Here is a 12,943-nt window from a genome sequence, read left to right as displayed (position 1 = left end):
CCCATTCCTCTTTCCTTTGTCTGACTTACTCTATATTTCACTTATTTAGTCTTTATTCTTTGTCTCCTCTCAGAAGAATCAAATCTGTGAGAGTGGTGTGTTAAGTTTTTGTTCACTGTTCTATTCCCATTACCTAATATAGTGCTTCCGCCCTAGCAGGCAATCAGTATGTATATGTGTGTGTGTGTTTTAAACAAACTCAACAGCTGAGTAAAGTAGTAAACTAATAGAAAGCACATTTAAATGGTAGATTGTTTTCTCTCCTTTGCCAAAAAGAAATAGTTCAGGCCCATAAAAGCCAGAAGAATAGTGTTAACTCCTCTTTCAGTGATAACAAAAGGATAGTTGACTTTAGTATTTTATATAATTTTTCATTTATGATGTCAAGAACATACTCATTGATAATCTTTCATAAAGTATTTGGATTTTTAGAGATACAATGCTAGGAGAAAAGACCATCTCTGTTTTTTCTGGGTATCCTAACCAAATTATTCAACCTAAGGATCAGAAGAGATAAAAGAACAAGTATGGGTCACTTAAAATTTTTACCTGCATGTCTAATAATTTCATCTAAAAGTAGTGAATTTCTGATCTTTTACCATTGACAGTGACTGTGTAGTTCTCATTCTGTTAAGATATCTGCATAACACTTATTAGAATATGAAGTTGTCTGCCCCCCACCCCCGCCACAGTTTCTTTTGATTCCTGCTGCAGCCAAATATATGTAGTGGGACAGGATATTTATGATGCTGATTTTACAGACGTGAAAATTGAGACTCAAAAAGTAAAATTAACTGAGATTCCACTGGTAGGCAAGAGAATTAAGATTAGAACCTCCTTTAGTTAATATCTCTTAACCTACCCTGGTCTCTTACCATTTATCTCATCCCTGGCTGTATACCAAAGGAAGGATCCATTGCATTTTTCTCTGAGCTTAGAGCAAGATTGTTTGATACAAGTCATTTAATTGTTAAGATGCCTCCAGACTTTAAAAGTAATCTTTACAAGGTTGAGCAAAACATTTGTGATTCATTCCTATCAGTTTTAAGTGTGCATTTGTAATTATAGAAGAACATGGTTAAATCAAGCATTCTCAAGCAATAATTAAAATGTTAAAAAGGTTGCTATGTACTTATGTTTAGAGATAAGAAATTTCACAAACTGCGAAGAAATGGGTTGACAGATGAGAAAAAAAGTTGAAGAAAATTTGGATGAAATTAATTTAGGTTGGAGGATCTCATTTATCGCATACATTTTTACAAACGCGAATCCCAAAATGTGAGATGTTACTACATGCTTATTAAATTGGAGTTAATAGGTGATGAATATTTGAAAAATGTGAAAAATGTTTCAGACAATAGCCTTAGCTGAGTGATTAAAAACACACATTAGCATAACTTCTCTTTTCTTCAGTTTCTCTACTTACAAAATGTGATAATAATAGTACTGATTTTATATGGTTGCTAGGGGATTAAATGAGTAAATCCATGTAAAGTGACTAGCACACTGAAAGTACAGCATGTCCCGCTTACCCCACGGTTTCACTATCTGTGGTTTCACTTTCCTCAATTTGTTACCTGCTGTCAACCTCAGTCTGAAAATATTAAATAAAAAATTCCAAAAATAAACAATTCATAAGTTTTAAATTGCGCCCCGTTCTGAGTGGAATGATACTGAGGGGGATGTGACTCAAGCCCTTTTTTCCAGTGTCTCCACATTGTATACACTCCCTCCTCCACCCCCCCCACCCCGACCATTAGTCACTGAGTAACCTTGGTTATCAGATTTGTTGATATTTGCCGTGCTTGTGTTCAAGTCAACCTTATTTTACTTAATACCATATTCACATAACTTTTATTACAGTATATTGTTATACTTATTTTATTTTTAGTTGTTGTTAATCTCTTCCTATGCCTAATTTATAAATTAAATTTTATCATAGGTATGTATGTATAGGAAAAAATAGTATATATAAGGTTCAGTATTATCTGCGGTTTCAGGCATCCACTGGGGGTCTTAGAGAAAGTATACCTCATGGATAAGGGGGGACTACTGTATTTAAAAGTGTCAACTACTATTATGCATGAACTTTGGTAGCTCTTATAATAATGAAACCTCTATATATGTAGTTAACTTAGGTTTCTCAAACATGGCTAACCATAGGATCAGTACCTAATAACGAAGCATAGAAGTTTGGAAAGTGCTATTGTAGAAGATCTAGAGGATCATGAGGACTAGATGCATGAAAAGCAGCATGGCAGCCTTTCCTGAATAAAATGCTTATGAAGGTGTTAATCAGTGCTAATCTTCCCGTTTGCTCTTCCTCCTCTGTTTTCACTTGACAAATTCTTACTCAGATGGAGAAATTGAAACCATGACCCAAATTCTCCATCCCTTCCTGCATGCACAACTTTTGTACTGTGATTTTGTAGCAGTTCCTATCAAGAGGACCTATCTTCCTATCTCTTGAATGAGGCTGATCTTTTGTGTTATGTTGGCTATTAGAATATCACAGAAATGATAGTGTTCAAGACTAAGCTTCAAAAGACTCTGCATACTTCTCCTCTGCCTTTACCAGGAGGATATACCCAACCTAACTTATTGGCTCGTGAGATGAATGGAGCAGAGCTTAGTCCTACTGTCCTAGCCAAGGCCCCGAGACATATAAGAAGCCTAGGCTAGAAGAGCCTGTCCAGGTAACCTCTGGGCTGATTGTAGATACACGAATGAGCTCAGCTGAGGTTAGCCAAGCCAGGGTCAGATCGAGACCTCCCAGCTGACCCATAAAGTTTTAAGAATAGTAGATGGTTATATATAAGCCACAAGTTATGAGGTTTGTTATTAAATGTTATGATAGAAATAGCTATATTAGTATATCATCTTTAAATCTTAGCAGCAACTGGTCCATGTAATTTTTCCTCACACAATACAGCCTGGTCTCAGTGTTCTTCCTTTATTTTCCCTCAGTTAGCAATCTGTGCTCACCTCTTTTCATAACACTTGATTAGTGGTATGATCATCTCTTGAAGCAGAGAAAGCTTCTTGAAGTTTGAGTAATGTGTTTTATTTATGAATGCCCGATTTGTAGCACAGCGTCTGGCACATAGCAGGTGATAATGCCCAGGCAACTCTTTAATTTGTGTATACTCATATTTTTAAGTCCTCTGTGTCATCTGAAAACCAGAAATTAGGCCATTGATGTAAGATTACTGTTATTTTAAACAAAATATTATTTGTCTTAGTGATGGATACACTTTAAATATGTGCCTTAAGTTCTTTGTCTCCTAAAATCTTTCTTTGTGGATGGATATATGGGACCTTATTTTTTAGGCTTACTGTACTAAGCATCAACCTTTATATTTGAAAACAAATTTCATTTCACTTATTTCAGGGGTAGTAAGACATGCTTTTTTTTTCTCCTTAAATAACTTTCAAGTATCAGCAAGATACTAAAGCTGAGTACATCTTGGCCCTGTTGTCACTTTACTAGATTTATATACTGACCCCCTCTAGGATGTCTCAGTGTAGAGCCAGACCTATCCAGACAGCTGGAAATGTGTTTGGTCATTACAGTGATGTGCCATATAACCTTTTGGTCAAGGATGAGCTGCATATACAGTAGCAGTCCCATAAGATTATAATGGAGCTGAAAAATTCCTACAGCTCGGTGATGTTGTAGCCGTGGTAATGTCTTAGTGCAATGCATTACTCATGTTTTCGTGAGAATGCTGGTGTAAACAAACCTACTGCACTGCCAGTCATATAAAAGTATAGCACACACAATTACGTACAGTACGTAATACTTGGTAATGACGATAAATGCCTGTTACTGATTTATGTATTTACTATACTATACTTTTCATTAGAGAGCACTCTTTCTACTTATGAAACTAAGTTTTCTGTAAAACAATATGTTGTGTTATGCTGATAGCAACCTCATACATCTCACGGTTACCAAATCTCTTGATTGCATTATTTTCTCTTGTGCGTGATTTAATGTTGTTGGGTGTAAACATGCTGCACAAGTTTGTAGCTTAGGAACAGTGGGCTATACCATATAGCCCAGGTGTGTAGTAGGCTATAGCATCTAGGTTTCTGTAAGTGTACTCTGCTATGTTGATACAACAGAATCACATTTGTCAGAACTACCCCTGTTGTTAAGCTGAACATGACTGGATATTACTTCTTGAACATTTATTTTGTGCCCAGTGAGCTTGATATGATTATCTCCTTTTAAAGATAAATATTTTTTAGCCCAAGACATGTATCCAGAGAATGGCAGGCTCAAGATTACTACTCTACCATGTTGATCCAACATAGTTTAACTACTATGCATACAGCCTCTCTAAAATAAGACAGAAGCTTGTTAAGTATTTTATCTGATATCAAATGCTAAATGATATTCAAAATTTGAATCCATACTGTTATCATGTAGTAAATCCATACTGTTAACGAATGAGTAACCCTCATCAGGATAAGTTTGATCAAATTCTAGCAAATGTTGTCTATATAGAACATAAATTAGCTCCTAATAGCTTAACCGTCTCAGAATTAAGATAAATATTTTTGAACAAAACATTTCAAAAATTATTTTGAACTCTTTATTATAGGTTCAAGTTGATCTGTTAAGTTTTAATCAGGATAAACTAGTTATAGCTGACTCTGTATGCCAGTCACAGCATTCTAGTTAAAATCTGTTTTGACCAACTCAAATCAGATTTATTTGCTCTCAACTATTGAAATAATTTAGAATTTTTGAGTTGGTTCTGCCTAATCATAATGATTTATCCAGTTTAGTAAATTAAAACTAATTATCATTCTACCAGTAACTTTAAAATATATTTTAATCAGCTTTAAAGATCTTAATTTACAGTGATCAGAAAGAACAGCTGGAATCATTTAGAGCACTTTGTGAATGTTTATACCCATTCCTACTTGTTCCATAAGGTGATCCCCTCTGCCCACCCCCGCCCCTGCAAAAAAAAATTAGGTGGTCAAAAAAGTGTAGGAAATGTTGCACATACTCCCTCTCAGAGACCTGTCATGAACATTAGATCCATCATACACATAGTTTCAGAAATCTGGAGTAGAGAATGATGAGTGGAATACTTGGTAATGATAAATGACTATTCCACAGCTTTCCAAACTTAATTTGGAAAACAAAAAACAAAAAACCTCATCTTTCTACGGAGATGGTTTTATTTAAACAATTTTGGAAAATACTAGTTTAAAACGATTTTAACCTTTTATAACCTTTTATAATCAACTAGTTTAAAGAGAACAGAAACCTTTATACTGTTTAAACTGGCTCTGACCAGCTCTACATAGTTAGGATTAAATTCTTGGGAGCTTCCAGCATTTTAAAACCGTTTAAAACAGATTCAGTCAGTTAAGATGTATTTGAAACCTGCAACATTGTACTTCACATTTCCCCGCAGAGAGGCAGAACATCTTCTACAGTGTGTGTAAAAGTAACCCAAACATTTTGAGGAACGAGGGGAATGGTTATCTGTTATGGTATGGCTAAGATTATCTCAGTATATAAAACTTTATCCCAAGGACATTGTGTGTGTTGGGGTAGGTGGAGATGTTAGAGGATATTCTCATCTTTGCCTCTGTGGCCTCATAGTGTCTCCTTGAAGCCAGAAGGAGAAGAAAGGCCCAATGTGTTAACAGGTATTTGGAAATTGTCCTTGGTGTGCAGGGCATTCCATCTCCTGCTGGGATGTGGCAGGAGGTGTAGAGAGGAGGTCCTCATGGGGATTTCAGAGTTCCACTCATAGAGTATCCTAAAATGTCAATAAAAGACTCTTTATTCATAAATAACTGATATGCAGTAATTTACGTCTGTACATTTATCTCAAAGTCTGTAACCATCCAGTTTTTGCAAACTACATAAAACATCCAAACCGTCCATTTTGTTCAATACAATATAACACAGCTGTTTGGCATTACCAAATATATATGTATATATATTTATAGATATGTACATGTGCTGAAAAAGAAGCCAGTACAGCCTTTTCTAAGAAGTCCATCCAAGTATTTACTGTACAACATTCAGAATTTACATTGATAATACAAGGCACAAAAAGTGTGGTATGAAGCCAAGGCCATGCTTTATTCAAACTCTCTTCCGGCTTGCTTGCTCCTTCAGCCTCATGTCAAATTAAGTGTTCAGTTTTTGTTTTGTCTGGGTCAGCTTTGAACACATCAAATCTGAGGGTAGTATGGGGTTGAGATGTGAATGACTTGAAAGAACTATCCCCTCCCCCTTGCCCATGCACTTTCCCCAAATAAACAGCACAAAATAAAATGTTTTGAAATTCTTCCACACAGAAATGGAGGTAAACGATTACTGATATTTTTTGAGTTTGGGTAGAATATCCCAGTTTTCCTCTAACTACTTATATTTGCAGTGTTTCTAGGTCGATGCTTATTGGATTGCATGTACCAATTAGAAATTGCTATGAAGAACGGAAAATTTTAAGTCTTTATTCCAGTTTAAAAAAGGAGAAAATCATTTCCCTGACCAGAAAATTCCCACAGACTGAGTTTTTCCCACTTTCTTTTAGAGAAGTTTTGAATGAGACTTACCGACATTATCTAGGACAGGCTTAGTGTTTCTGATAGAAATTTTTTAGTTACCTTCTGATGAGGGGGATCTCCATTTAGCATCATCATAGCTCACTGATAGAGGGATGTTACACTTATTAGATCTATTTTTGATTGTAATGTCTGTGTTTCAGTAATGGGGTCATAAGGCATGATTTTCTGCATACAAGTTCCCTTGGGTATCTTTCTCAGAACCACTGTTAAATCTACCATATCAAATTTTAAAGGAATTGTACAATTTGTTAAATTTTGGCATTTGTTTATAAATAACGCTTGAAATAGTGAAATATTTTGGGGGGTTAGCAAAATTTGGAACAAAAGGATATTTATTGTAATCATGCCTTTTGTAAAAGTATTTAACATGTTTCCATTCATGCAAAGAATGATATTAAATTTAGTGATATATTTCATAATTTAAAGCTATAACTTTTTGAAAGAGTTTACCTTCTGCCAAACTCAGTATTAGGGTTGGGGGAGGACATTTTTAAGCTTAGGCTTAAACATGAAGCTTACTGCCTGTTTTATCTTTGGGTTCAGATGGAGGGTGGGTTCTAAGACACGAAGTTTAATGTTGCTGTCTTAGACTCACTTCATGAGGACAGTCCAAATCCATGATCTTCACAGCAAAAGGAAAAAGCAAAGTAGCTGCTTCAAAAACCACAATTATTCTATGTGAGTTAAATTTCCTACTTCAGATCACAGTACTACACACTAGTGACTAACAGCCAGGTCTGAATTCCATCCCCTTTTATCTTTTGAAAAAAAATACAGCAAACAGATGGCCACTGTGATTTTTGTGTACGACCCTGGAGTGGGGATGTGAGGAGTCCGTGGCAGACACTGGCTCTCCTAGAACTGCTTTTGCGAAAAACACCACACGCTGTCAATACAGCCAAACAGCTTTGTAACTGCAGCTTTTGAAAGAGTTTGGAAAGTAAAAACACAAAATATGCAACACATCTAAGATTAGTAACATTTTCACTTTGTGACATTTGACAAAATACATTTTTGCTTGTACTTCAGGAAAATTCTGTGCAGACAGAACAGTGGAAACTGCGGAAATGGTGGTCATCCAGCTTTTGGCTAAAGCATCAATTTTCAAATACAGCGTTATGGCAACTAACACCAAAAGGCTAGTAAAATTTTGTCACTATCTGTAGGACAACATTTTGCTCTCCCATTTGCTGTGGATGTCACCCCTGGTCCAGTCAATGGGAGTTACTAAGGATTCAAAACTTCGCAATGTTTCATGAGGAAAATTAATGAAAATGGGCCACACAATGGGCCAGAGAAGCACATTTCTCAGCTCCTTCCTTCATGGTTCCTGTAACCTTCACAGATCTAGAACAAAGACCTCTGAGAGAACTTCAGCTTCAACACATCTGGTAGCTATATTATTCAACGCCTTTACAGAGGGACTAAGAAATTGAGGAGAAAAATGGCAAAAAGGAAAGACAAAATTACATTGAAAGATCTTATGACATTTTGAAATTCACAAGTAGTTTTGCCAGAAGTTTGGCAAGTGAAGAATACTATCTAATCTAAAACCAATTATATCATTTTAATATTCTAGCTTTGCTTATCAATCTTACTGTTGAGAATTTCTGTTAGGGAAAAAAGTTGCAATAAATCTAGAACTTTCAATGACTTAATATCCCCTCTCAAAGTCAATCGAAAGAAAAACATAAGGACCACGGCAAAGGATAACACTTGTGACCGAGATAAAAATAATTAAAAAAGGAGAAAGGTTCCCCTCTTAAAGAGAATGGCGTCATTTCCTATTCATCTCTTACAAAAGGCCAATGCAATTTTTGTTGGAGTACACGAGTTTTAAGAGACTTCGCACCGGTAAATAAAGTTTGCATTTAAATCCATAGAGTAAGCTTCCTGTTGGCTTAAAGGATTTTAGTGTAAACTGGTTAGACCGCACAAGCAATGTTGTAAAAACTGTAAATTAACTTTATGATGCAGTCTGGTGAAGTTGTGAAGGGCACCATTTTGGTGGCATGATTTTAAGTCATGTTTAAAGCATGACTTAGACTTAAATGCCTTTGAGGACTGAAAGACTTGACATTAAGCGGGATATTTTGTGAAAATTTTAAGTAACCTACCAAGTTTTCAATGCCACTTTCAATTTCTTGGTTCATTTTGCATTAGGACAATAAGGTTTCTGAAGTGAGCGCCTGGACTGACAAGTAAATCTCAAGAGGGGCATTTGTGTTGTGACAGGCAAATATTAAAATGGAGTAAGGATTTAGGTCACAGTGAGCAACCAGAAGTTTTGGTGTCAGTTAAGTCTATCTGATCTACAATTTCATGCTCCTCCTACTATGCGTACACACACCTTGGTCTGTAAGTCTCACAACCATGGGTTCTTTTTGGAATTGTAAAATATTGCAGAATCCTGACATGCAATGGCCACAGAATTTCATACATTTCTTTAGACATCCTATGTAGGATCCTAGCAGAATTAAGTAAGAGAAATGTAAAGAGGGAACAAAATAGACTGAAAGGTAGATTTGAACCTTGGGCTGAAAGCATAGGTGAATCATGTTAATTTGCTTCCTTTGTCACTCAATATTATATGATCAAGTGCATTTATAAAACCCAGACCCCCCAAAAAAAAATTCCATGGAGGAAATTTCAGACAGGAATTGATAACAATCACTTAAAATATCTAGATCGTAGGGAAAACATTAAATTTTTTATCTGTTTTAAAATATAAAAATATCAAAAATCTAAAAAGGATCTGTGTGAATTCACAGAATAGATGAAACAATTATAAGGCCAATTAGAGGGGAAGAGGTAAAAAGGGTAGGATGGTTTAAAACAAAAATCCCCCAAGAGGAATACTAACAATCTCTACAATGTCTCTTCTATTAGTTATTATTCAATAGTTAATGCAGATTCTTTCTGCACACCACCCGTGCCAGTTACTCATGTTTATTTTGGCGGTATTGACCATCAACTTCAACTTCTTTCTCTTTCAGAAATTATATCAGAGATGTCAAATAATTTATACTTCCATGCTTTCTCTCTATTGCTCCCTGGAAGGAATAAACAAGTCAAGCACACTAGCAAGGGATGTTTTTGAGATCTAGATATGGTATTCTGAAAATATGCTTGACAGTTCTAAGAGGACTTGTTCTATGTAACATGACTTTGGTTCCTGAGAAAAGCAAGATGCTTTTGAATTTCATGTAGCAAAGCCTTCTATCAAGTACAGGGGACCATGTATACTACACATTAGTTAGAGAAAATGGCCAACACACTCAAGTGTTTTTTTAATGCCTTACCCATGGTACCATAAATTCATCCCATCTTTAGGTCTTTTTCACTTAGTTCACAACATTTTTTAAAACATGGGATCTATAAAAACATTGTTTAAAAAAATTGATTATATCCTCAATGCCAAGGATTCCCCACTTCCCCCATTCCCTGATGATTTTTAATTTATTCTAATGCAGCCAACCTCTAAGTAGCTGATCAGCCTTGTGGTTCATCTAGGTCCTTGACTTTGGTTGTCCTGATTGTGGACAGCTAATTAAAATATCCACCAGAAGATGAGCGGGAGCAGATCTTTTCATCTTTAGTCTACCAGGACATACTGTCAAATGATTAAATAGGATAAAAGATGGGGTGAAGTGTTAAGATGGGGATCATGAATTTTCTGTGGATTTCAATTCTCCACAATATCACTGCCTCTTATTTAAAACATAAAGCAATATGTTAATGGTGCTACAGAGAAAGCATACTTGGCGAGGTCGAGTTATCAGAGCTTGAAGGCTCCCTGAACTGTGCATATGGTTTCTAGGACATTGCGGCAGAGGTCTATTTACTCGAATATAATTTAAAGCAAAGACTATGTGCTAATTTCCTAAGCGGCAAAAAGAGGGTGACCTATATATAGCCCTATGGAAAGAGTTGGTGATAACATAGTACCAAAAGGCTATAAAATTTCCAAGAACCTGGGTTGAAAAGTACAGTAAAACCTCCTCATCTCCTTAGAATGACAATGTTGGGGAAGTGGATCAACACCTGTATCCTAGAATTACAGCTTATTCAAGGCCTGTGGCACCTGCAGTTTGTTTCCTTGGACCTAATTTGACCTCTCATCTCCAAATCCACATAACAAGTTGTGTGCTAACAGTACTCTGCAATTTGAGTGGCTTAGCTAAAACTAGAGATGGTCTTCCTTTTTGAGTTAGAAGAAATAAATTTTTTATATTGAAAAGTCTAATTATGATGCTTGAAACCTCTTCTCTACTATAATGGGTAAGGAAAGGAAAGAATGTGGGTAGATCTGTCCTTGGAGGAAATGAAGGTGGTGTACACTGTAAGAACTAGATTGTGGTCTATCTTACCTTGCCTTGTTTCTATTAAGTTGCTAGGATAGGTAAGGAATGGGTTGGTGCTGGTGTGATGTACTCAGATTCTAAATTCGAAATGCCCTCCTTGACATTGTTGAAGTCATACAAATGGGTTGACAACCCATTTCACTTCTAAAAGCCAGTTTTACAATGATTGCCGACATCACAGATGCCAGTTGGTAGAAAACTCTTGACAATCTGGTACCAGAATCAGCTGGCCCTTTGGGGCATATCATTAAAAACCTGTTTCAAAACATGCACTTATACATTCTCTGCCTTCCCAGCTTTATTGTAGCTCATCTTTTTTCCAGTTACTCCTATCTAGATAAGCCCTCACTTTTATCCTTGCCACCCTGAATCTGAGAAGTTCATCAAGTGTTAACCCTTGTGTGGATTCAGAGGAGACAGTAGAGCCCTCTTTTATCTAAGAGAGGTTATACTTTTCTCTATTAACATATTTTACCTATATAAGTTTCAGTTTCTCCAACCAGGGAATCTCACTGATTGTAAATGAAGGCTGAATTCCCCAAATGCCACTGGGCAGAGAGCTGTCTCTTTCTTCCATTTAAAGCAAATGTCCCGAAGCTGACCATCACTTTATCTCTTGAGAGGAAGTGGACTAGAGTCCATTTTGCCTGCTGTAGTTAAAGTCGGCTTCATCGAGCTGGGATTCCGTAATGTTTGAGAGTTTCGTGTGTGTCCTCCCAATCTCTTCAAGGGCACAGGCCAGGGAGTCAAGGTCACCATCGTGCTGATGACGAGCTTCCCACAGGTTCAAAATGACAGCAGATGGGCTACTTTGTGTAGCAAAATAAGATAAATTCCTAGACAGAGAGAGTTAAATAAAAAGAATAACACAACAAAAATGAAAATAGAAATAAAGGAACAAATAAAAATCACTATAAGGGAATTAAAAATGAATTGTAATGGCTATCATTACAGGAGTACAAAGCTCCTCTGAGGCAGGTCTGGGGCAGTTAAGTTTATATCCCAACACATATCCGAAATTGTATCCTGGGATGTTACCAATGACCTTCTTATCCTCTCATTCTTCTTTTAGTCCTCATCTTCCTTGAGTGAGTGAGTGAGTGAGTGAGTGAGAGAGAGAGAGAGAGAGAGTGAGAGAGAGAGTGTGAGAGCGTGTGTGTGTGTGTGTGTGTATATGTATGTGTGTATTTCCCCTTTGGCCACCCCCCTTGAAAAGGTCTATTACATTAGCTTATGTGATGATGTAACTCATTCCTATTTTTTCAAGATAGCTGACCTCTCTTTGTGTCTTCCTTGGTGAACATAAAGGACTGTCAAGGTTATATCTTTGATTTCTTCTTTTCCTCCTCAGTGAGCTCATGTACTAAGTGGATTATTTATCAAGTGGACAGTGTCTAAATCTGCACCTCCAGTCTTTTAGGTTAATGTGAGCTGGTTACCGATCTCTAAATGACCTTGGAATTGCTCTAATTAGATATCTCTCTACAACTTCAAACTTATCAGAAATTTGTATAATCTCCATGCTTCCAATTGGCCCCCAATCTAACTATAACAAATATCTCAGTAATTACAATGATCTTTCCGGTCTCTCACACTAGGACACTTATTTCTGAGTCTTCCCTTGATGTCAGGTTTCTTTCTGACATGCTCATCAGCTTCACCCTTCCTCTACATTCACACTAACTTATATTTAATCTATGATCTATCATTTTATGACCTGGATTACAGCAAAAGCCTTATAGCTCTTTTTGTCTCCAGACTCTATAATATACCCTACATTTTATTTCTTCAAGTATCAGGTATCTACTCAACTTGTTTTCAATGACTTCCTTGGTCTAGTCTCATTCTAGCTGAGGCAGTATGTATATACTTAGTATTCTTTTGCCTTTCAGTCATTAATGCTGACTTAGGTAAAACTTTGCTTCATGCTTTCAATCTATTCTGTTCATTCGGAATGCCCACTTCCTCTCTTT

The 12,943-nt window shown here is 36.4% G+C and overlaps 1 protein-coding gene across 4 annotated transcripts in view; it reads right to left on the bottom strand.

Moving 5' to 3' along the window:
- Positions 1-5,795: 5,795 nt before the first annotated feature.
- The window catches only part of UNC5D (unc-5 netrin receptor D), a 507,025-nt gene continuing 499,877 nt past the window's right edge, over positions 5,796-12,943 (bottom strand). For all 4 annotated transcript variants that reach the window (XM_011372139.2, XM_023538423.1, XM_023538426.1 and 1 more), the window contains one exon: positions 5,796-11,806. In XM_011372139.2, coding sequence (XP_011370441.1) covers positions 11,602-11,806 — 205 coding nt within the window. In that variant the 3' untranslated portion in view covers positions 5,796-11,601. The remainder of the gene's footprint in view (positions 11,807-12,943) is intronic.

This window comes from Pteropus vampyrus, unplaced genomic scaffold (assembly GCF_000151845.1).
Source record: "Pteropus vampyrus isolate Shadow unplaced genomic scaffold, Pvam_2.0 Scaffold8, whole genome shotgun sequence".
NCBI classification, from domain to species: Eukaryota; Metazoa; Chordata; class Mammalia; order Chiroptera; family Pteropodidae; genus Pteropus; species Pteropus vampyrus.
Note: the sequence above shows the minus strand (reverse complement) of the source record. Positions and strands in the feature narration are given on the sequence as shown.